General features: G+C 46.2%; 1 protein-coding gene across 1 annotated transcript; it reads left to right on the forward strand.

Annotated features, from left to right (window-relative positions):
- The first annotated feature begins 7581 nt into the window (after positions 1–7581).
- Positions 7582–21857, forward strand: ZCCHC9 (zinc finger CCHC-type containing 9). Its single transcript, XM_019532314.1, has 6 exons — positions 7582–7667; positions 8076–8462; positions 15548–15698; positions 15962–16054; positions 18136–18204; positions 21704–21857. The coding sequence occupies exons 2-6, from the start codon at positions 8103–8105 to the stop codon at positions 21817–21819; spliced, it is 789 nt and encodes a 262-aa protein (XP_019387859.1). The 5' UTR covers positions 7582–7667; positions 8076–8102; the 3' UTR covers positions 21820–21857.
- The last annotated feature ends 1740 nt before the right edge of the window (positions 21858–23597 follow it).

Here is a 23597-nt window from a genome sequence, read left to right on the forward strand (position 1 = left end):
GGTGGCGGGAGCACGGTGGTGGTAAACAAGAACTCCCGCAGATGCCACCAGCGCTGTCAGTGGCAGAGGAGGGTGGCAAGCGCTGACCAGGGGTTGGCGACCACCCGCAGATGCCACTGGTAGTGTCGCTGGTGGCCAGCAGGGATCGCTGACCACCTGCAGATGCTACTGGTGGTGTTGGTAGCAGGGAGGAGGGTAGCGAGCAGCAACTTTTTGTAGGGGGAGCACCGCCATGCTCAGGGGGTACATGTGCGCTCGCGTGCACCCCCTGCATGTCGCCCCTGATTGAATATAGCATCTGATCACCTTATTATCAGCTTCCCTGCCTGCTCCAGAAAGAACACAAGAACTTGTGTGAGTCTACTGGACCTCCTGGCAAAGAATGGTGCCCCTCCCCAGCATCCATGGCCCACAATGATCCTTACCACCAGCTCAGGTTGGTGCATCTTGGGGGCTCATCTGGGGTAAGAAAAAATACACATTTGGAGAGGTTTCAAAAGGGGATGGGGAGCTGCTCTTGGAGCGTGCAACAGCCATTACACTGTAACTGTTATATGTGCATGAGCCTGTAGTGATCAAAATGCGTTACATGGCCCAAGCTTTGACCCTGGATGAAAGCAGGGTTAAAGTTGGGTGGTTTTGCTTCAGGTGACTACACTGAAACAGCTGCTGGGCAGTCTCCTTTTGGAGCCACTCCAAGTGTACGTTTGTCCATACCCTAACTTCTGTCACTGGCAAGAGTCTGCAGGTTCCATACAACTGCTGATAAGTGCTGGAGTGCGGTCGGCACCGCTCTTTCTCTCCCCCCAGCTGGCATGCTTCCTGCCCTACACTTGCATGGAGGAAGGCAGAGTCTATGTCAGCTGTGTGCTTGAGGGGAAATTTCCCACACAAGGGTATCTAAAATGGGGCACTGGAAGCAGCTTCTGATTCCATTACACTCAATATGAGCATTGTGAAAGGAGCAAAAGAAAGGAGTGATTGAGGTCTTTGGCTTTGAACTAATTAATATTTAAGAGAGGCAAGGATTTGTGTGATGATATCTTTTATTGGACCAGCTGAATATCTGGGATAGACTTTTGATAAGCTTTTGAATGCAGTACATTCTGCTTGCCTTGGTTAAAGACTCAACAGCTCTGCACTGTCATTTGTTAAAGCTCAAGGACCCACATAGTTAATCTCCCAAGACCCTCCAGCAAAACCAGGGAAGACATTCTCTGTCATTACTAAGGGAAAAAACAAGTAACTAAAACAAGAAACTTTATTGGGAGAGGGGGATTGGGGGAGGGGAAGGATCCTTTTAATATATCATCCAAGAGACAAAAATAACATGAAAGCTCAATTCTAAACAGATTTTAGAAAGTGCCCTTTTTCATTAAATTCAGGCTGAACATTTATGTACAAATGGAGTGTACCCTGCCTGCAGTTCTGTGGGACTAGGCCTGGTGGAAAGTTACATTCTTAAGAAGTGCATATGTAATTAATATAATTGTATCCACAAATGAATCATTAGATATCTAATTATTCAAGTGTATTTCTACTGTGGTAGTGTTTATTGACCCCAATCAAAAATCAGGCCCACATTATACTAGGTGCCATACAAGCACAGAATGCAAAGATATCCCCTGAGACAAAATGCTGACAAGTTACAGATGACAACAACAATCAGATGGTTAAGAGCAAAAGGACAAAACTGAGCAAGGCTCATTAGTAGAAATACAATGAGCATAGCATCCCAGATGGCCAACCATAGCCTAAGCTGCCTAACCTTCTAATTAGCCAATTGTGTGCATCATCATCGAGGTTACATGAGAATTGGTAACTTCATGTCATTTTGAAAGGGGACCTTGGTCCTCAGTTAGTCGGGCCTGGTCTACACTAGAAAATTCATAGATTCATAGATTGTAAAGACAGAAGAGACCTTGGAAGATCATCAGGTCCAGCCCCCTGCACCAAGCAGGAAAGATAACTGGGGCTCAGGTGACCCCACAAGGTGACTGTCTATTCTCCTCCTGAAGATTTCCATGGTAGGTGATTGCACCGCTGCTGAAGGGAGCTTATTCCACAGTCTGGACACCCTGACTGTGAACAAGTTCTTCCTAAGGTTAAGCCTGAATCAGTCTTCCAGGAGTTTGTGGCCATTACTTCTAGTTTTCCCCTCAGGTGCCCTGGTGAACAGTTGCTCACCGAGTCCTTGATGTACTCCCCTAGCGTAGCAGTAAACTGCTACCACGTCCCCTCTCAGCCTTCTTTTCTTCAGGCTGAAGAGTCCCAGATCCCTCAGCCTTTCCTTGTATGGCTTGCTGTGTAAGACTCTGATCATACGAGTGGCTCTTCTTTGGACTCTCTCAAGCTTGTCCATATCCTTATTAAAGTGTGGTGCCCAGACCTAGATGCAGTACTTCAGCTCTGGTCTCACCAGTGCTGAGTAGAACAGAAGAATCACCTCCTTGGTTTTGTTGGAGATGCATTGATTGATGCATGTCACAGTATTTTTTGCCCTACTGGCTACAGCATCACCCTGCCAGCTCATATGCATACTGTGGTCTGTTATTACCCCCAGGTCCCTTTCATTCATGGTGCTAGTCAGTGTGGTGCCGCCAAGCCTGTAGGTGTGCTGGGGGTTGCTCGTCCCAAGGTGGAGCACTTTACATTTCTCGATGCTGAACTTCATCAGATTCTAGCCTGTCTAGGTCCGCCTATATCTGTAGCCTATCTTCAAGCAGAACCACGCTCTCCCATAACTTGGTGTCATCCGCGAACTTGGCCAGTGAGCTCTTCACCCCCACCACTGCCCACTTCTTGCAAGGATGACACAGATCCATTCACTATGACTCTCTGGGTCCTACCCTGCAACCAGTGTCTCACCCATCTGACTGTCTCAGAGTTAAGCCCACAATCCTCCACTTTTCTCACAAGGACATTGTGGGATACTAAATCAAAGACCTTTTGGAAGTCAAGATATAAAATGTCAACCTGCTCTCTTGTGTCCAGGTGGCGAGTTACCTGGTCATAGAAGGAGATGAGGTTGGCAAGGCAAGACCTACCTGTGACGAAGCCATGGTTGCTGTCATTCAGAGTTTTACCTTCTGCAACTTTATTGCAAATAGACTCCTTGATGAACTTTTCTAGGATTTTCCCTAGGACAGAAGTTAGGCTTATTGGCCTATAGTTCCCCAGATCCTCCCTCCTGCCCTTCTTGTGAATGGGTACAACATTGGCCCTCAGGGACTTCTCCAGAGCACAGTGGAAAGGGGCCATTGTGTTTTCCCCCCTTTCTCCCCCTCCAGCAGGTACCTAGGCCCCATATTTCCTTGTCATTTGACATTTTGTATTTTGTGCCTTTTTATATTTCACCAACCCATATTGTTTGCTCTGCTGTTTGTGTTTTATATTTTGTTAACCCTGTCTTTGTCAATGATTGTGTCTAACCTTTGTTGAATCCTGCCCCCTTGGGGCATTGTAGTATCCACTGTACCCTCTGATTTATGCCTGTTATGTACCCAGTATTGTTCCCTCATTAAAAGGTATGTGGTTAAGTCCCCATTGGGGAAGGAGAGTCTCTACACCTCCCACAGCACTTGTGCACCTGCTTTGATCCCTTCAGTTGGAGAGGGGGTACCTCCTGGAGTACCGCCTGGGTTACAGAATCTATGAATTTGGCTGAGCGTTCCTCCCAGGAGATGTCTCAATAATTAAAATCGCCTATGACAACCATGTCATGTGCACATGCAGCCTCAGTCAATTCTCGGTTTGAACTCCAGATGGAGTTCTTCCCCCTGGTCTGTAGTGTACATCTACAGTTAGGTTTCTCTTGCCGTGCCCCTCCCCACCTCCCGCAACTTAACCCAAAGGATTTCAATCTGTTCATTTCTGGAACCAATGCCAGCCTCCAAGGAAGTGTACTGCTTTTTCACATAGAGAGCAATGCCGCCACCTTTTTTGGCCACCTGGTCCCTTCTATGTAGGGTGTAGCCCCCTATAGCTACACTAAAATCATACCACTAAAACTATTTTTATGCAGCCTAATGTGTATTCACACTCACTGTTGTGTTCTAGCAACAAAACCTTTCTGCCTTCTGTGCGGAATTTACATTGCACGCCTGAGGCTTGGGGAAGCAATGGCCCAGCTGTGCCCCCGCACAGGTGGCCCTGGTGTGTGCTGCTGCCCTGGGGGAAGGCCCAGCCCCCTACCCCGCAAGGGCCCGGTGGCCCACCGGCAGCTTGCCCCCGCGCCTTGGGACGGGCGGGAAGGCTTTGCCAGGAGCCAGAGTGGAACTGTGGCCGCTTTTCTGCTCTGGAAGCTCCTGCAACTGCAAGGAGCCCAGGCGCCCCTGGCTCCTGGCCAGCCCCAGGGGCAGCGCAGGTCACCACCCAAGGCTGCTGGAGGTGGCACAACCTGGTAGGGACCAGGCCTGGGGCGCAGGAAGCCCAGGGAGGCTGCAGGAGCATCCGGAGCAGAAAAGCGGTCATGGGCCCAATCCGGCTCCTGGCACAGACTCACCCCGCATCCTGGGGCTGGGGAATGAGTTGCCGGTGGGGTGCTGGGCTCCTGCATGGTGGGAGGGGCTGAAGCTTCTTCCTGGGGTGGTGGCACCCACTGTGGCTACCCGTGGGGGGGTGGGCAGCTGGACTGTTGCCGCCCCAAGCCTCAGGCCTGGGATGTAACTTTTACACCTCCTCCCCCTGCTTCTCACACCCTGTTCCGTGTCCCCGCTGGCTCGTGCCACCCCCTGCGACTCTGGGAGCTCCCTGTGCTGCCCCCTGGAACTGATGGGTCCTTCTCTGGTGGCCCCTGGCCTGCTGGCAGTGGCAGGAGCCGGAGTGCAAACATGGCCATGAGTTTTGGGGCAGCAAGGGCCTGGCTGGCTCCCCCACAGCCGGCCCCACATGTCTTTACCTTGGTCCTGGGGAAGCTTTTTGAGAAAATTATCCTGGCGCATGTCCACGAGGGGCCAGCAGGGAAGCCTGTTCTTAGGGGCAACCAACATGGGTTCATTAAAGGCAGGTCTTGTCAGACCAACCTGGTGGCCTTCTATGACCAGGTCACCAAATCCCTGGATGCAGGTGTTGCGATGGATATAGTCTTTCTGGACTTTAGGAAGGCCTTCGACACTCTCTCACCCTATTCTCATTAAAAACCTAGGAGACCGTAGTGTCGATGCCTACACGGTCAGATGGGTCACTAACTGGCTGAGGGCCGCACCCAGAGAGTGGTGGTGGATGGGTCATTTTCGACCTGGAGGGATGTGGGCAGTGGGGTTCCGCAGGGCTCGGTCCTCGGGCCTGCACTGTTCAACATCTTCATCAGTGACTTGGACAAAGGGGTACAATGCACCCTGTTCAAATTTGCAGATGACACTAAGAAGCAGGGTAAAGTGGGCATGCTGGAAGGGAGTAATAGGCTGCATTCGGATCTGGACAGGTTACAGGGGTGGGCGGATGAGAACAGAATGGGTTTCAACACTGACAAGTGCAAGGTGATGCACCTGGGGGAGAAGAACCAGCAGCATATCCACAGGCTGGGGAACTCCCTTCTTGTCAGCACAGAGGCAGAAAAGGATCTTGGAGTCATTACAGACTCCAAGATGAACATGGGCCGGCAGTGTGGGGATGTGGTGAGGAAGGCCAACCGTACCCTGTCATGCATCCGTAGATGCATCTCAAGCAGGTCCAAGGAGGTGATCCTCCCCCTCTATGCAACACTGGTCAAGCTGCAGCTGGAGTACTGTGTCCAGTTCTGGGCACTGCACTTCAGAAGGGATGTGGACAGCACCGAGAGGGTCCAGAGGAGGGCCACCTGCAGGATCAGGGGGCAGCAGGGCAGGCCTACAAGGAGAGGCTAAGGGACCTGAACCTGTTCAGCTTCCACAAGAGAAGGCTGAGGGGGGATCTAGTGGCCTGTTACAAACTAGTCAGAGGGGACCTGCAGGCACTGGGGAAGTCCCTGTTCCCCCGAGCACTACCAGGAGTGACTAGAAATAATGGTCACGAGCTGGCAGAGGGTAGATTTAGGCTAGAAATCAGGAGGCGCTACTTCACTGTCAGGGCAGCTAGGATCTGGAACCAACTTCCCAGAGAAGTGGTGCTGGCTCCTAAGGAGTTTAGATGAACACCTTGCTGGGGTCGTTTGACCCCAGTACTCTTTCCTGCCCAGGGCAGGGGGTTGGACTTGATGATCTGCTCAGGGCCCTTCTTACCCTACCAACTATAAAACTATGAAATGTTTTTTTCTTCCTCTTATTCCTTTCTAACTCTGGATTCCCTGTAGTGATATCCATAGTAAAATAGTACTTCTATCTGAAAGAAAACTCTGCAAGAAAATATATCCCAACAACTATACTCTTTCATTTAAAACTGTAAAAAGCCCACATCTGTTCCACTATTCAGAGCAGTTCACGTTAGTTTCAGAGGGAAATACAGGTGCATACTCCCCCTTGTGGTACATTTGCATCAATAGAGTAGCACAGCCTGGCAACAGAAAATTGTATAATCTGCAAGTTTTGATTGACAAGAAAGGAAAATGAAATGGAAACATCGGAGATGCAAAGAACAAACACAATCTGTGTGGATTTTAAGTAGCACAAGATTTCAAAGAATCACAGTATGTGATACACCATGTGGGTATGCCAAGGAACAGGGAACAACATGTGGTGGGGCAGAAATGGCTGGGCAGTGCTGCAGGAAAGCTGATATATATAGAAATACCTTCTTGGTAGTTATCTGGGCACCATCACCAAACTAGCTGATTGCTTTCATTTAGCATATATATGCCAGGCTTCTGGAGGGAATTATCCCAATATAGGGTTGGTTCGTTCATTGCTTTTCAAAGCAGTATCTCAGTGGTTCCCTGACCTCAATGGCTCAATGGCCTGGGCACCCTGGGCTCCTTAAAGACTGTGGTGACGTGCTATTCAGTGTTAGCACTGCTCGGTGTGCAAACAAGTCTCAAGATGAACCTGGACATTTCCAAATGGGAAGTCAAAGTGGTCTGAGAAACAAAATTGCTTTAATTGGTCAAAAATGAGTGAAAATTAAGAGCTGGTGTTTTCTGAGGGGAAGCTTTGAGTTTAATGAGCCGTGCCTTGAGCCTAGGAGGTTGCGACCCACTGCACTATTTGGCTTTATACGAAAAGGGTAGGATTTGGACCACTGTGGTTTGTTCATTATCCTTTGCTCTCGGCATGCTCCAACCTCTCCCCGGCAAGGTGCGTATTGTATCTATGGCACGACAGCATAACAGCCCAGGCCACCCCCTTCCCGGGTAGATGTGCCCTCGAGGATGTGCACTAGCATGGAGGGCGGGCAGAGCGCAGCTGAGACATCCCGGTCACGGTTTGTAAAGGATCTCCCACGGAAGCCAAAATACCGGCAGCGCGGAAGGCGGAGGCCTGCCGAGGGCTGACACCGCCCCACACAGAGCAGGCTGCGCGAGTGACAGGCGCCACGCGGGGCGCCACGTGACCGCGCCAGCCGGGGTGCGCGCCAGCGGCCTTAAACCACGTGACTCCTCCGCGCCACCGAGAATTGTTCTGGCTAGAGTGACCCACCCCGCCTCTCGGAGGGCCACTTCCGGCGTGCCACGTGCGTCCGGTACGGTCGCTCTGCCTCTCTCTGCCTGTGAGCATCTTCTGCCCTGGAGGTCTCGCCGCCGGGAAGTGGTGCAGGTGGGTTCTCGGAGTGACCACAGCGCAGTTGCAGCAGCGGGTGGTGTCGGAGGGGACTGCTCTGCGGGCCGGAGGTGGGGCGGGCGCCGCTTGTTACCGGGGCGGGGTGTGTTGAGGGAGCGTGTGTTGGGGTCCGCCCACCCCGGGGGTCTGGCGGAGGAGCTCGCTTGGGAGTCAGGTGGTGGTTGAGGTGTGTGTGGTGGGGCGTGTGGGGGTGGCTACCCTGGGGCAAGTGCTGGCGGAGGGGGTTTGCTTGTGAGGCAGGTGGTGGTTATGGGGTGGGAGGTTTTATAGACATAGACAGCTCTGGGGTTGGGTGTTGCTTGTGGGGCCTGGCCCATGCATCTAGACACAAGTATGGGAGCATGTGAAGGGTCTGACCCCCCACCCCACAGTGCTGTTTTACAGCCCCACCAGGGCCCCTGAGGAGCAGCCATGACCCGCTGGGCCCGCCAGCATGCAGCCCGCAGCCGGGGGGTCCTGCAGGCGACGCCCTGGGAGAAGATGGCAGACGGAGCCCCCAAGGGCAGTACAAAGGCTGGGCCAGGCCGTGGCTCCCGCCCACTTCACCTCCAGAGAGAGCCAGGGGGGAAGAAGAAAAACAGAAAGAAGAAGGAGTACATGAACGAGGACGTCAATGGGTTCCTGGAGCACGTGAGGCAGAGCGCGCAGGGCGGGCTGGTTTTGGCAGCTCACGACCCCGAGGTGAGGGCAGAAGTAGCAATGGCCTTAAAGAAAGACCAGCGCCGGGAGGAGAGGCGGTTGAAGAGACAAGAGAAGAAGAAACATGGCATGGTGAGACCCTGGTCCTGTTTCCTCCGTGTTCTTTCCTCATAGTGGCAGCGTCCTTAGAGCAGGGCTTCTCAACTTTTTTAGCTTCCAGGTACCATCAGAAAGAGACGGCTCTTCGGTCTCATATCTCTGTTACTCCAGGGCAGTTCTTCTGTTGCAGAGAACTCAAAAAGACCACAACAGGGCAGACTGTTTCTGGCCCTATGGATCAGGATTTGAAATACGGGGAGGGTTGGGGGGTCTGAACCCTCCCTCCCCATAAGAGACAAGAGCCCCCAATCCACCCTGCGTCTGTCTAAGCAGCTTAAACAGTAGTGGCTTCTTCCAGCTGCCACCTCCGCAGATTTCCCCCCCCAAGAATAGGAGTGTAATTTGAACCCAGCTGTGGATTCCTGTTTGAAATCTCTAGTCTGTTTTGTGCGTTGTGTTGGTGTTGACACACCTAACAGTGCTAATGTTGCACAGCACCCTTAAAAGGATCTTGCCACAACCTGGTGGAGAACCACTGCCCTAGACAGTAGCACCACTTCAGCTGTAGTGAGGATTGAGAACTCCTTTCTGTTTAAAAGTCCTCTCTCAAGTGCTCTCAAATTAACATGTTCATTTGGACTGTCTTGCAATATGGTGGGTCATGTGTGCGTTTAGGGTGAATTAGAGGTCATTTGAACAAAGCGTTCTGGAGACACAGTCTATGAAAACCAGTGTGTCTTAAGATTGACACTTTGTTAGACTTGCTGAGGCTTGGGGCTCTGAACATGTCCAGAAGGTCCTGGTTGTTCGACACATATGGAACCGACTTCATGAAACCTGCTATCCTTTTGGAAAAGCAAAATGACAAAATATCTTCAAAAAGAGTTTAGCTTGGTGCATGCCTAAGGTGTTATGCATAGATAGGGGAGTTGCTGCAGCGCTGGTATTCACTTGAGAGTGAAAGAGGCCTGCTATAGTAATTGCACCTTAACCGCACCTAGCAGATGTCAGTCCTACTCTTGACTGATATTGGAATGAGACTTGTATGTATGTATGCATGTTACTAAAATTGTCCCTGTTAGAGGGAACACTTTTTGGAGAAATGTGATCCAAGTGCAGAAGATAATTCAAGCACCTTCTGAATTGTTGCAGAAAAGAAACAAATCCTAATTGCCAGTGGTTGCTGGAAGGGGGTGGGGGGACTTAGAGAAATAAGGGAATAATCCCAGAAAATTGGGTCCAGAGGAGACCTCAGGAGGTCATCTAGTTGAGGCCTCTGCTCAAGGCAGGAATATCCTTGTCTAAACCACCCCAGTCAAGTTTTTGCTAAACCTGTTTTTAATTTCAGCCATAAAGGTTCTGTATCCTCTCTTGGTAATCTATTCCTGTGTTTAGTTCTTGGGAATAGCCAACTTAATTTCCTTTGTTGCATTTACTGGTAAGGCTGTTAGTACTTGTCCTAGCCCTTGTGGACACAGAAAATAGTTATCCCCATTTTTGTGACAACTTTTTTTATACTTAAAGACTGTTAGCATCACTCTCGCACCTTTGCCTCTACCACCCCTTGTCTTTTCTTCTCTAGACTTAGCAGTCCCAGTTCTTTCAGCCTTTCCTTGTATGTTGTGTTCTCTAGACCAGTAATCACTTGTTGCTCTTCTCTGGAATATTTCCAATTTGTCCATGTCTGTCTCAAAGTGTGTTACTTGGAGCTGGGCCTTACACCAGATGAAACCTTACTGGTGCTGAATAGAATGGAAGAATTACTTCCTGTGACTTGCAGGTGACAATATAGTGGGGGCCAACCTTTTTGGCTTGTGTGCCACAAATTAGCCCTGCATCTTTCCCAAGTGCCACTCTGATCCCCTTCTCCTGCTCTATCTGCTGCTCGTCTTTCAGTTCCCAACTCCATGTTCCCTGCTGGATGTGCTGCTTTGCTTTCTGCTCCCTGCTGTAGCTGTAGCTATGCTGCCTGTCTCTTCCCTGATCTGTGACTTGTGCATGTGCCTATGTCACTTGTGGCACCCGTGCTGCAGATTGGCCACCCCTGTGTTAATACATCCCCAGATCCATTATTTTGTCCACCCCCATTCACTCCCTCCCCAGCCCCGAGTTCATAAAGCCCATCACCTTGTCATACAGAGGATAGATTCCTTGATGATATGCTTGAGAATCTCTTTTGGTATTGAAGTTAGATGAGTTACTTTAGTTCCCTGGATCCTACTCCATTCTCATCTCCTCCCCCCCACCTTTTTTTTTGAAGATGAAAACTATATTGGCCCATTTCTAGTTGCCTGGCAGTCTGTGAGTTCTCAAAGGTAATGACCAATGGCTCTGCAGTTTCCTTAGCTAATTCCTTGTTAGCCAAGCTGGTGCATTTATAGGCTTTCTTTTCTTCCTGTGCATCTTTCCGTAGAATCATAGGGCTGGAAGGACCCTGGTGGATCATCGGGTCCAGCCCCGTGCATGAGCAGGAAAGACATCTGGGGTCAGGTGACCATCCAGTCTTTTCTTGAAGACCTCTAGGGTAGATAATTGCACCACCTTTGAGGGGAGCTTGTTCCATAGTCTGGACACCCTAGTTGTGAAGAAGTTTTTCCTAATGTTCAGCCTGAAACTATCTTCCAGGAGTTTGTGGCCATTGTTTCTAGTTTTCCCCGGGGGCACCCTGGTGAACAGTTGTTCACCAAGCCCCTGATGTACGCCTCTGATATAGCAGTAAGCTGCAATCAGGTCCCCTCTCAGCCTTCTTTTCTTTAGGCTGAAGAGTCTGAGATCCCTCAGCCTCTCCTCTTATGGCTTGCCATGCAAGTCCCTGATCGTATGGGTGGCCCTTCTCTGGACCCTCTCGAGTTTTAGTATGTCCTTGTTGAAGTGTGGCGCCCAGAATTGGATGCAGTACTCCAGCTGTGGCCATACCAATGTTGAGTAAAGCAGGAGAATCGCTGCTTTGGATTTACAGGAAATGCATCGATTGATGCATGCCAGAGTTTTATTTTTCTTATTGTCACTTTAAAGTACGGACACTCCTCATTTAATGTTGTCCCGGTTAATGTTGTTTTGTTATTATGTTGCTGATCTATTAGAGAATATGCTCATTTAAAGTTGTGCAATATTCGGTTATAATGTTGTTTGGCCCCTGCCTGATAGTAGGTAACTACTGTGACATAACTGGATTCGCTTAACATGGTTTTGCTTAAAGTCACATTTTTCAAGAACGTAACTACAACTTCAAGTGAGTATCTGTACTACCAATTCTTCCAGACTCCTTTTCCACTTAGACCTGCCTCCCATCAGATGCTGCCCTCCAGTACTCTGAGTTTTAAAAGTCCACTTTTCTGAAACTCAGTGTTTAACAAATGGGTATGGGTGGTAGGAGATTCAATGGCAGTGCAGGGATTGGGTGGTGGCAGGACTTGGGGGATGAGGAAGCGGAATTGTCCCCTCCACATTATGCTCTCCCATGCTGTATACTAGGATCTAGAAAGATGCTGCCCCACTGGGAAAAGTGGTATGAAAGTTCCATGTTTTCGCCTGTATTAGGTGGGACCAAGAAGCCCTGAAGTACTGAAAACAAAAAAATACTACGTTACAGTATCTGCTATCCCTGAATGGGGAGTGGGTGGGCCAAAAGATTGCCTGCTGGGGCTGAGCAAAAGCAGGGATAGGGCCTGGGAGGTGCTTGTAGGTGGGGAGCAGAGGAACAAAACAGGCCATGGTTTTGTGCATGGCTCCAGCTACATAAAAGAAGCGTTCAGCTGTCCAGTGAGCTGCTGTCTGCAATGCATGTCAGACAGCAAGGGCCACCTGTGACTTTTCTCACTTGTTCTGTGAGCTGCTACACCAAACGTGTCCATTGCATGATAGTTATGCCCACTGCATTGTCTCAATCAGTACAAGACATGAACAGAACTTGGAAATTGCATGGACCACATAAGTTCAAGTGACAGAACTCTCAATTGGCTCGTAGGAAACCTGAGGTTTTGTGTCTAGCTCTGCCATTGGCCTGTTGGGTGACCTCAAATGTGTCAGTTCATTTCTGAGTATTGATTTACTCGTCTGTTAAGATTTACTGGGGAATAGTGAGGTAGGATGCTTTTACAGCCTCTTGACAGTGACAAGTTGGCTACACGCCTGCTGCTACCTAAAGGGTCACAAGCTCCTATATGACATGCACTTTTTTTCTTGTTTAAAAAAAAAAAAGGAAATCTACCATCAAAGAGAGCAGCTGCCTTGTGTCTTTCCCATTGTATTCATTGAGGCTCAAACCTTTGACAACCAGGCAATGAACTTTTGGTTTTCAGCAGTTTGTGTGTCAGTAAACTTGACATTTGAAAGCCATGGAACATCCCAGGGCAGGTTTATCTCTCTGTTAACAAAGCTCACAATCAGCTCTATCTTCAGTGTGCATGTTGTGATTTTTTTTTTTAGAGTCCATGTGAACTAAATTCACCTAACAATACTTCCATCTTCAGCAGTTGTGAGGCCTTGCCTGGAGTATTATGTCCAGTTTGGGGCCCCATACTTCAAGGAAAATGTGGACAGATTGGAAAAAGTATAACAATGATAAGGGGCCTGGGAAGCTTGACTTGTGAGACTGAAAGAACTGAGGTTATTTAGTCTTTAGAATTGATAACCGTCTTCAAATACCTGAAGGGTGGTTTGTGAAGAGAATGAAGATAGATTTTCCTCTGTGGCTGTAGGAGACAGGATTAGAAGCAATGGCCTCAAGCTTCAGCAGAGGAAATTTAGGTTGGAGATTAGGAGGAACTTTGAGTGTGAGGTTGGGCAAACATTGGAACAGGCTACCTAAAGAAGCTGTGTAATCTCCATTCCTGAAAATTTTGAAGAGCTGGTTAGATAAGACACTTAGCTGGGATGGTTTAGTTAGGGGTGATCCAGCCTTGACTGGGGGCTGGTCTAGATGACCTTGTGAGGTCCCTTCCAGCCCTCCTTTCTTATGATCCCATGTTTTTTTTTTTCCTTTATGGGGGAAAAAACATAAATGCAACCTGTCTTTTTTTTTTTTTTTGTCCTACCCCACACTTGCATTACTGTATAGTGGTAGGGGTTTCATTTGGATTGAGCCTTTGATATCATCTGAGGAAGTGGAAGGGTTGATGTCTTCAGGGGTCTGTGACGCTACTGATGCAGAATTTTAGATCTAGACCTTATTTAGAGAAAGTTGTACTAGTACAGCTAAAGTTTGTTTTTAAACTAAATAGTAAATATAAACAAAAATGATGTAATCAAATTGTATGTAACTCTTGTCCATGTAATTCTTTGATCTGTAATTGTGTAAAGGAGTAGTGTGCTCAAGTGGTCACAAACAGTGCCAAATTCTTGGTAGATGGAGGAATTGGTGCATCTGCTTGGTGGAAGCAAGGTGTGCTGTAAGGAAGTGGAATTCCCATCTGCTGTGTATAGATGAAACCAGTGGTTCTCAACTCGAGGCATCCCTCACTGCACTCAAGGCACCCCGCATAGCTTTTGTAAATTGAGTGTCACTCAATTTCAAAAATATATATACTACAGTGTTTTTTCTGTACTCAGTTTCAAATAATTTATATACTACAGTGTTTTTAGCTCCTTGAAGGGTTTGGGGATCAGGATGGGAGACTGGCCAGGCAGGGACAAGGCTGAGCCTACGCTTATCTGCTTACTTCCTCACATTAGCCTTATTTTCCCACAGCTTGCAGCACTCTTCAGAGGATCTGATGGTGTCCCAGGGTGCCACAGCACCACCCTGACTGAGAATTATTGGACTAGACACTCTGAAATTCAGTCTTACTTTTTTAGAGACTTGGCTTGTCTTGATGACTCTAAATAACTGATCATTCTAAATAAATGATGTAAAAGCCAATCCAGGTTCATCTTATGCTTTGCCCTAAAGCATGGCTGCTCCTGTGGTTTTTCTGGCAAGAATGCTTTCCCACATCTTGCTCCCCATTGAAGGATGCTCTAAGCCATAGGTGGACAACTCATGGCGCATGTGCCACAAGTGGCATGGACAGTTGTTGTGTGGCACAGGAGCCTTGGGTACTCAGTAAAGGGAGGTGCCAGAATGGAGGCAGGGAGTAGAGTGCAGCTGCAGGAAGCATCAGGTGTCACCACCAAGAGCCAGGGATCCTCGCTCGCCATATAAAACTGCAGTAATTTTGGGGCCAGGGAAAGACACTCTGTAGGTGTCAGTTATCATGGAGGTTTCTCAGAGATGGATGCCTGGTGCCCAGCAGTTGGAGTGAGATCACCAGCTAATTCCTAATTAGATATCTAGTAGCGACTATTTATAAAAAATGATGCTGAATTTGGCCCAGAATGTAAGGGGGTAGACTCAGCCCATTGCCAATATCAGGGTATCCCAGGCTTTTGCTAATAAGTACACTGTAGGATTAGGGTAGAATGCAGGTAACATATCACTACTGTCTTAACGATGTGTGTTGTGGTAGTGGTTCCAGGGACAAACTTCTGTAGACATGTCTTAAAACTTGCAGAACTGCATTGCAGCTTGAGCGAGGCTCCTTCTCTGCCTGCACCTGCCAAATGTACCAGTTTTCTTTTCTGAGGGAGGGTGCATTCGTTCTGTAATGCTCAGAGGCTGATGCCCATGATGAAGTTCTTGTGTCATAGTAGCTGCAGCAGTAGTGACTATAGTATTGGGCTCGATCAATTGTCACAGGCCTGTATTCACAATGGTTTTGTGATTCACTGCACTAATGAGATTATTTTTATATTCCAGGCATTTTCCTCTTGGGAAGAAGTATAAGTATCTTCTTATAGCCACAGAATCCTTATTAGTCAGTGATTTTGTACTGTCTCTTTCAGTACCAGTTACTGAGTTTTAGTTACTGAGATCCCTAATTCTAATTTCTCCCTGGGCACAGCTTTTCTTGATCCAGACTCTTAAACCTTGTTGCTGTCCTATTACCTTTATGCCACAGTTGATAAGTTTAAAGTAATTTTAATATAAAAAGGAATTTAGCAAAAATAAAATTAGACACAAAAACAATTGGGTGGTGTTAACAATAAAGGGGTTCTTCAGTTTTTGGCTGTAAACAGGTTCTTCTGTAGACATGTGCATTTCTATGGTCAGTCTGTTAATTCATGTTTTATTTTCAAAGGTATGTTTCCACTGTAGAAAGCCTGGCCATGGCATTGCTGATTGCCCAGCAGCACTTGAAAATCAAGATATGGGTACTGGAATCTGTTATCGGTGTGGATCTACAGAGCATGAAATCAGCAAGTGTAAAGCAAAAATAGACCCAGCTGTTGGTATGCTTTAATATCTGTTTCTTTCTTAGAGGGAGTGCTGTGTAAGGTTTCCATTCATTGAAGTATAATATTTTCTTTTTTTAGTCAGAAAAAGTAATGATTGTTGTGAAGACACAAATTACTTGTTTTAAACTGGTTCTGGATTACTGCAATATTGATTTCTTCTGTGTAAATCTCATTCGTTGCATAAGCTAGTATTTTATCTGTATGTTTACTGTGATGGCTGTAGCATGTATCATGAAAAAACAAATCAAATTTTGCAGGGGAATTTCCATTTGCAAAATGTTTTATTTGTGGTGAGATGGGACATCTGTCAAGATCGTGTCCAGATAACCCTAAAGGACTGTATGCTGAAGGTGAGTATAACTATTTAAATTGAATATTTGTCTTGATATAAATTTAACTACAAGAAACTAACAAAGAAATGGCTACCAGGTAGTGAGTATAACTATTTGTATCATGTATGTCTGTGTATAAAGCCTGTGGCAACTTTAGTGTGTCCCATATTTAGCTTTCCTAACTAGGGATTGCTTCCTCATTTGCAAGGATCTTGACATCAGCAGGGTAAGTAGCAGAGTATAGAAATTGAATTTCGTATCTTCTAATGCTCAGTTTTGAGATGGCTCTTGGAAGGCTTGAGGATGACAGGAGAGTTTCATAGTCCTTATCTGCTTCCCATGACTTTTAATGCTTCTGACTTGGACAACTGCTACTCCTTCATTTCTCTGAACTTAACTAGAATATAATTCAGTTTACAAAATAAACAGTGGGGCTAAATGGTACTATGCACTTGTGATTTGTCCCTTTAATCGAGGGGTATCAAACTCATCACACCCTAGTCTGCACGCCAAATAGAGAGGGTCCGTGGGCCCTACTTTGCCTTTCCCCTCCCCTAGCATACCTGATCCAGTAGCTGCTTTGTGCAGCATGGGTCCCAGACTGGCTGGAGGAGGCATCATAGGTGGTATGTGTCCCAGAGTAGCCAGATATGGCAGCACACGTGGCACAGGGTCCGCCCTGGTGGGATTGTGCTGCATATGGTGCCCACTCTGGGACACATACCATGGTGCAGATCCCAGACTAGGCAGAGCAGCTCCTGGATTAGGTATGTTGGGAAAGGGGAAGGGTTCTGTGGGCGGGATCAGGCTTGTGTACTGGCCCTACCTCATGGGCATGTGCTGTGCCCTGTGTGTTTGATAAGACCTGGCAGCAGCACCAGGGACCAGATGGCAGGGCTCTGCGGATCCAGCCTGTGGGCCATGTATTTGGCACCCCTGCCTTAACTGATATGCAGGTTAGATATAAGCAATAATTAGCAAGTTGGGACTTGGATGTTATTCTGTAAGGCCAATAAAGCTGTTACCAGCTATGCACATAAGCAGAGTTGCACTGTATTGGCTGTTTTACCTAGACAACTGTATGCTCACTGTGTGGTAGACACATATTACTTAAGCATTTAGTGAGTGTTACCCAAACAAGTCCATTTAGTGCAATATTACGCTTCAGTCCTTTTTTTTACAGAGTGATATGCTTACATTGCAGAAGAGCAAAACAGAATGAAAGTAAAGAAGAACCCTCTTTTTTATCTTGTGGTGTCATAAATTGTATAACCACAAGCATGAAGTGATTTGAACTGGAAGCAATGCCTAAGCATCTTGTTGAATTGCAACATGTTCTTAGTGAAGCCTTTATCCTAAGAAAGGGACATCTTCCACTTAAATTTCAGCTCAGTTTTAAGCTTATAAAGCTATTAGAGCAATCTACTCTACCTTTTTCCTTTCTACAGATAACTGTTAGTTTTCTAGTATTTCCCATGAGTTTATCTTCTTACCCTGTGAAAGACTTTTGGCAAACATCATGGTGGGGGCAAGCATTCACATTAAAATAGACAAGTATGATTATAAAGCCTTAAATTGGCAGAAGCACATGGCTTCACTTTTGTTTAAAACTGGCTAGATTTCTGATAGATACTGCCCCCAAAAGGCCAAATACTGCAGTTTGATATCCACATGCAGCTTCCATTAATCCAAAAGTAGTTGTGAATGCTGGCATCTTTGAACAGAGCTTGATCTGGAGGAAACTATTTTTACAGTTTCAAATAAGTGTGAAGACTTCTAGGAAAATGTTACAGAAATGATAGTTTCAGAGTAATAATACTTAAGTCTTTATCTGTAGTTAAGGTCTCAGTGCTTTACAAAGGCATTGTCCCTGTTTCACAGTTGGGGAGTGGAGATGTAGAGGAAATCACTTGTCCATATACATACAGTAGGTCTCATACTGCAACAAGTTATTTCATCTTACCTGGAAATCTAGGAGGCCTCTGATTAAATGTATGCCTTTCCAGTTGTGCAGGTAAGTCAGTATGTATAAAGCTTAGATCAGATATATTTTTTTCCAGTTGTTAAACAATAGTTTTGGCTGTTCCTGTCTTTAATAGGAGGCTGCTGCAGGCTTTGTGGATCAGTGGAGCACTTTAAAAAAGACTGTCCAGAAAACCAGAACTCAGGTGAGACTTAAGGAAAATGTAATTTATCTGCAGCAAAACCATTGTATTTTTCTCTGCCTGACTTGAAATAATGAGATCTATAAACAAAGCTTGAAAAATCCTCTCACTAGTGGCAAGTACATAACTGGTGTAATTATGAAGGAAAAGTTATATTTCTGCAAAATTTAAAGGTAGGCTCTAACCCTTAAGTTAGAAGATGATGTGAACCAGTCTGGCCTTCTGAGAGACGGCTCTAGTGCCTGTACTGCTGCTCTCTGCTTGCTCAAGTGGTGGCAGAGTGACACTGACAGAATGGTTGTTAGGCTGATCCCCAGGGGTAGCAATGAAATTTAGAATAATCATGTCAATTTAAATGCAAGATGCTACCTCAGAAAGATCTGAGTGGCAGGCAGGTACTGATGCTAATAGAAGAGAGAGAAAAATACAAAATTAAAAGACTAGAAATCATCCTTACCTCCTGCATTTAAGAGAAATGTAGAGGGAATACATATTAATTGGTGAATGAGAAGAAACATTCTTACAGCAACCAAAGGACTCAAACATTCATTATTAATCAAGATTGATATGAAAGGTCCAGGCTGGAGAAACATCTTTCTTGCTTAAATGTTGCCTTTGGATTGTGTAAAGGAACACTTTAATCAGCCTCTTGCTAATTAGTGCCATGTGTTTTCAGGTATCTGAGGAAGCTCTAGATTAAAAATACATGTACCTTATTTACAGATAATGCTGAAGAATTAAGCATTGTGGGCGGGGGGGTTCTGTTTGGTTTCACCCTTTTTCCTCTTAATTTATCTGCTGAGTTTACTACAACTCTCGTTACATCTAGCATTTTTGTCTTATAAAATCATCCCTTTTGGGGAGACATAATTTAATTGACAAGTAGGATATTTCTGACTTTTAATAACTGTGAGGTTATGCCTTCACTTTAAGAAATATCTTCCTGTAATCTCCATGCTGGGGTTTTACCTATAAAAGGGAACTGAGGAATAAGTGATTGTGCACACCACAATAATGAGTTAGTCATTTTCATTTGTGTGCATCTGTTTTTCCTACTTTCCTTATGTTGTTTTAGTACCTGTGGACTCGTAAGCTATTATGGCATTGGCATGATACCTTGTTTATTGTTCCATGTTTTTTCATCAGTCACTACTATATGATATAAAATATTTGAGTTCTTGGTGTTTCAACTGTGGAAGATGTATTTATTTATTTTTGATCTAGTGGGATTGGCTGGTTCTTTATTGGTTTGATTGACCTATGTTTGATATGGGATAATGGTGATCTGTGTAATAATTTGCTCTCTAGCATTACTGATCATAATGGATTATTAGAAAAAAATGTTCAAAGGTGTCTCAGCCTGTAATGCAAAAACTGTTGCTTTATCTTTGAGGAAATCTTAAATCCCATGTGGTTGATGCTCAGATTCAATACCTGTGATTCAACAAACTCGCAGCTTTAGTTTGACTTCTCAACAATCTGTTTTAAACTGTCTGAAAACTAAAACATTAGAAGCCAGTTGGGTTAGATTAAGCAGTCCTGATTCTTATAAGAGAAGATGATACAGAAGGAAAGAAGCTATGGAAGCATAAGTACAAGTGTTCATTTCTAGGGCAAGCAGGAAACCTAGCCATTACTATAAAAATGCTGCCTTTCTGGACTCCCGTGATGCACATGCCTTAGGTGTGGGTGCACAGAACATCTGAACAGCTATATTTGGTGCTTATCTCAGAGCATTGTTGGTTGCACAATCTTAATTACTGCTCAGTTCCTTTTGATGACTGTAACAGTAAACAGTGGAGTTCTTCCATATCAGCTAGTTACCTTCTTACTGTGGGTTATGATTTTCAGTTCCATTACACATTGAGCTGCTTAAGGCTCTGAACTCTTCCCACACTTAGCTGTGCCTGCTAAGATGGCCAAAGCCAAATCACCCCATTTCAAATAATAACTTTCCTGTTGAGCAATGGCACTCAACCTTTTTGCCCAGTGGGCCAGATGGGCAGTGCCCAGTTCCTCAATAAGCTGGATCCAACCGGTGGACCCAGTCTGGTACTTGGGGCAGGCGCAGAGGGCAGGCAGGAGACAGCTTGGCCTTAATCCAGCCATTTGGGGGAAAGGGGTATTGCAGGCCCGATCTACCTTGTGGGAGGAAGGGGGTGTAGCCCGCCCCAACTTGGCTCTGCAGGAGGAAAGGGGACATGGCCTGGCTCCAACATGGCCAGGAGGAGGGAGAGTTGAGGCCTGACTTCATCCCACCAGGTGGGGCTTGGGATTTTGTCAGGAGGGACAGGTGGCAGTATTAACTGCCACTGCTCCTCCACTGCCAAATTTTCGGACCATTGAGGAGCCCTGCAGGCTGGATTCCAAGGCTCTACAGGCCCCGTTTGGCATGTGGGCCAGAGGTTTAGCACCCCTGCAGTAGGGTATAGGTCACTGATAGGAATTGCTCCATGTTATGTTTTTAGTTTGACACCCAGCCTCCAAAAATTGAATTGCCATGGAGAAAAGAAATGTTACTTAGTGTGCTAGAAGTGTTTTGTGTTTAACCAGCTCTAAATTGAGCAATTAAAACATAAGTCAGAGGTAGAAAGATCTAGGTTTTACTCTTAATTGTGGTGCAGACACGTTTTTTGGCATGACTCTCATACATAGGGCTCTACCTAAATCCTAGGGGAACTTGCCTACCTTTTGGGGGTTGATCGCAGTATAAGGTTCTAATTCTGCAGTTGTTTCACAGCAGTCCCACCCCTCAGTGCTGATTGGTGGAGATGCCTGGCCGGGGGGGGAGGAAGGACAAGGGGGTGGCCACTGTCTTGATTGCTGGCTACCCTTTGTACAGGCCTGCCTCTCAATGCTGATTGGCAGAGGCCCTGGCAGGGGAGGAGGGACAAGGGGGCAGCCACCATCTTGTCTGCTGCCCTTCATGCCCCTCCGCCAGCCAGCGCCCTCCCCTCCTGGCAGTAAGGACCACTTGCTCCCCCAGGGCACCAGCTTTTACTGCTGCTGCTGCTGTTGATTTTGCAGACAATCCCAGTTTTGTGATTTTTTTTTTTCCCCCACAAAATCCATGAAACTGCAAATTAAGTAAGTCTCTGCTCTGCTTCTTCACAAAGAGGATTATTTTCCAGGGCTGAGAGTACACTAAGGTTTTCATGAAATGTTTTATAGAATGACCAGAGTTATTTTAACCCACTGTGGAAATGGGAAAATCTTGGTGAATCCCTGCTAAGAAAATAATTGTTAAGCTCTGCACTTTGTGCAGTCTCTGTTCCCAGGAACTGACCATGATTACTGAACCCTTTGAGCCTTGGGAGGCAGCTGAGTTTTCAAAATAGAGGTTAAATAACTCACTTGAGGTGACAAGGGGTCAGAGCTTGTATTAGAACTCAAGACCTTCTTCTTTGTCAGTTTTGTGCCTAAACTTGTGGGCACCATCTCTGACTGTGTGATAACTCTGTTTTCAAGAACAAACATACATAATCTGTTTTTTGTTTTACAGACCAGGTAACAGTTGGCCGATGGTCCCGAGGGATGAGTGCAGACCATGAAGACATTCTAGAAAGCCCTAAACCACAAAAAACAAAAGTAAAAGTGCCTAAAGTTGTTAACTTCTGATACCTGCTCTGATGGAATAAACCTCTACTGAGTGGGGACTGCTTACCATTACTGCTCCTCGTTGGCTCCACTAAGTTGGCCAAATTGCAATTGCTAAAATGACTCCTGTGTAACTAAGGTTTTTTTGTCACGGTTTCCTACAGTCCTGTCTGCTCTCTTAATATAGATGTACCCAATCTCTTGCTGGCCCATGGGCAACAATACTGGGTCAGTCATGCTGCAGGCATCCTACTTTTCTCTCCTTTTAAACCTAGTTTTTAAATCTTCAATTTCCTGTGAGATTCCTAAACAAAACAAACTTGGGGAGAAACAGCAATGCAGCAAACGGATATATTTAAAAAGATGGTATGTGGTGGCCATGCTTTGGGGTATAACTGAACCTCTTTTTCCTTTGTGGTCTCTGAGGTCATCCCCCCAACTTCACTTCTCTGAGCAGGAAGCTGGACTGCTGTGTGCTGTGAGCCTTTTGCATCCTACAGCTTCAACTGTCTACAATAATCTAAGTTTGACCAAAGATCCAAGTGGATTTCAGTGACCAGCACAGCCTTTGTAAAGTATTGGTCATGAACACAGTGTTTTGGAGACAGCCAAAGGGCTTCACACTTCTATTTTATCAAGAGTTTCTCTCTCTGCAAGAGGACCCTGGTTGTTTTAAGCTGCCTTAGACACTCTAGCGGGGTTCTGGTTTGTCTTGGCTTTCAAATCTGTCTGGCCTCTTAAAAGTAGAGAGATTGTCTTTTTAAAAGTGCTAGTGCATTTGTCTGCAAGCTTGGGGCCCCTTACTTTGGCACGCGGGGGGCCAGGAAGTCAAAGTGAATGGTTCCTGCCCCGCTTTGAAAGCATCCCCTTCTTCCTGGGCCATATTTTCCTGATTGCTCCATCCATAGAGTAAGGTAATATATGATCAGGGACATATAACACCTTGCAGTGGATTTGAAGCTGGTTGTGTTGTGATTAAATTCAGCATTGCTGAGAGCCTTATCATGTAGCCAGTAGCAATAGCAGGACATCTGTAGCTAACCAAACCAGAATGAGCGAATGCTCTGAACTATTCACAACTCGTTCATATACCAGCGCTGTTTCTGGATAATGTTGCTCAGGGAAATTTGCTCCCTCTTTTGGTGTTGATCTTTTGATTTGATTGCTTTCAATTGTTAATAACACTGGGATGCTGAAGACCATGTCTCTGTTATGCCCCTTTGCTGTCCTGGTTTTGGAGGAATTGTATTTAATTACAGGCATATAATCCCATGTGGAGCAAATCTTGTTTTCTGAAACATCCACACAGTGTCTGTTGTCTCTGCAAATCCCTTTGAGTATTAAGAAACTCAGTGCTCTGGCTTTGTTTGCTGTCACCAAGGTCATTTGGATAAATGTATGTGCATCACATGGCCTCCTTCAAGCCATGTCCTGTTTGTTAATGCTTTACATGGTAGCAGGAACAAAACCACAGAAATATATCTACGTGGTTTGCATGTCTGGCTTTTCAGCGCTCTACTATTATAGTGGGTACTACCAAGGCAGGGGCAGGCAATTATTTTGGTGGAGGGGCGCTTACTGAGTTTTGGCAAGCCATTGAGGGGCGCATGACAGGCAGCCAGGGGCAGATAAATATTAATTTTCTAAATTTTTTAGGGGCCCCACAGGCCAGATAGAATGACCTGGAGGGCCGCAGGCAGAATGGAGGCCACATTTTGCGCGCCCCTTTACTAAAGCCTAGGTTTGGTGCATTCAGTACCAAACTACAATTGCTAATGCCTTGGTTACTGTTGCCTAAT

The sequence above is a fragment of the Crocodylus porosus genome, unplaced genomic scaffold (assembly GCF_001723895.1).
Source record: "Crocodylus porosus isolate Cpor-Errol unplaced genomic scaffold, CroPor_comp1, whole genome shotgun sequence".
Classification (NCBI taxonomy): Eukaryota; Metazoa; Chordata; order Crocodylia; family Crocodylidae; genus Crocodylus; species Crocodylus porosus.

Excerpts from the sequence above, each read along its gene's own strand:
- ZCCHC9 (XM_019532314.1), top strand. The coding sequence starts at position 8,103 with ATGACCCGCTGGGCCCGCCAGCATGCAGCCCGCAGCCGGGGGGTCCTG. Across the intron at positions 8,463-15,547 it reads AGAAGAAGAAACATGGCATG|GTATGTTTCCACTGTAGAAA; the intron begins GTGAGACCCTGG and ends TTATTTTCAAAG. Across the intron at positions 15,699-15,961 it reads AAAAATAGACCCAGCTGTTG|GGGAATTTCCATTTGCAAAA; the intron begins GTATGCTTTAAT and ends CAAATTTTGCAG.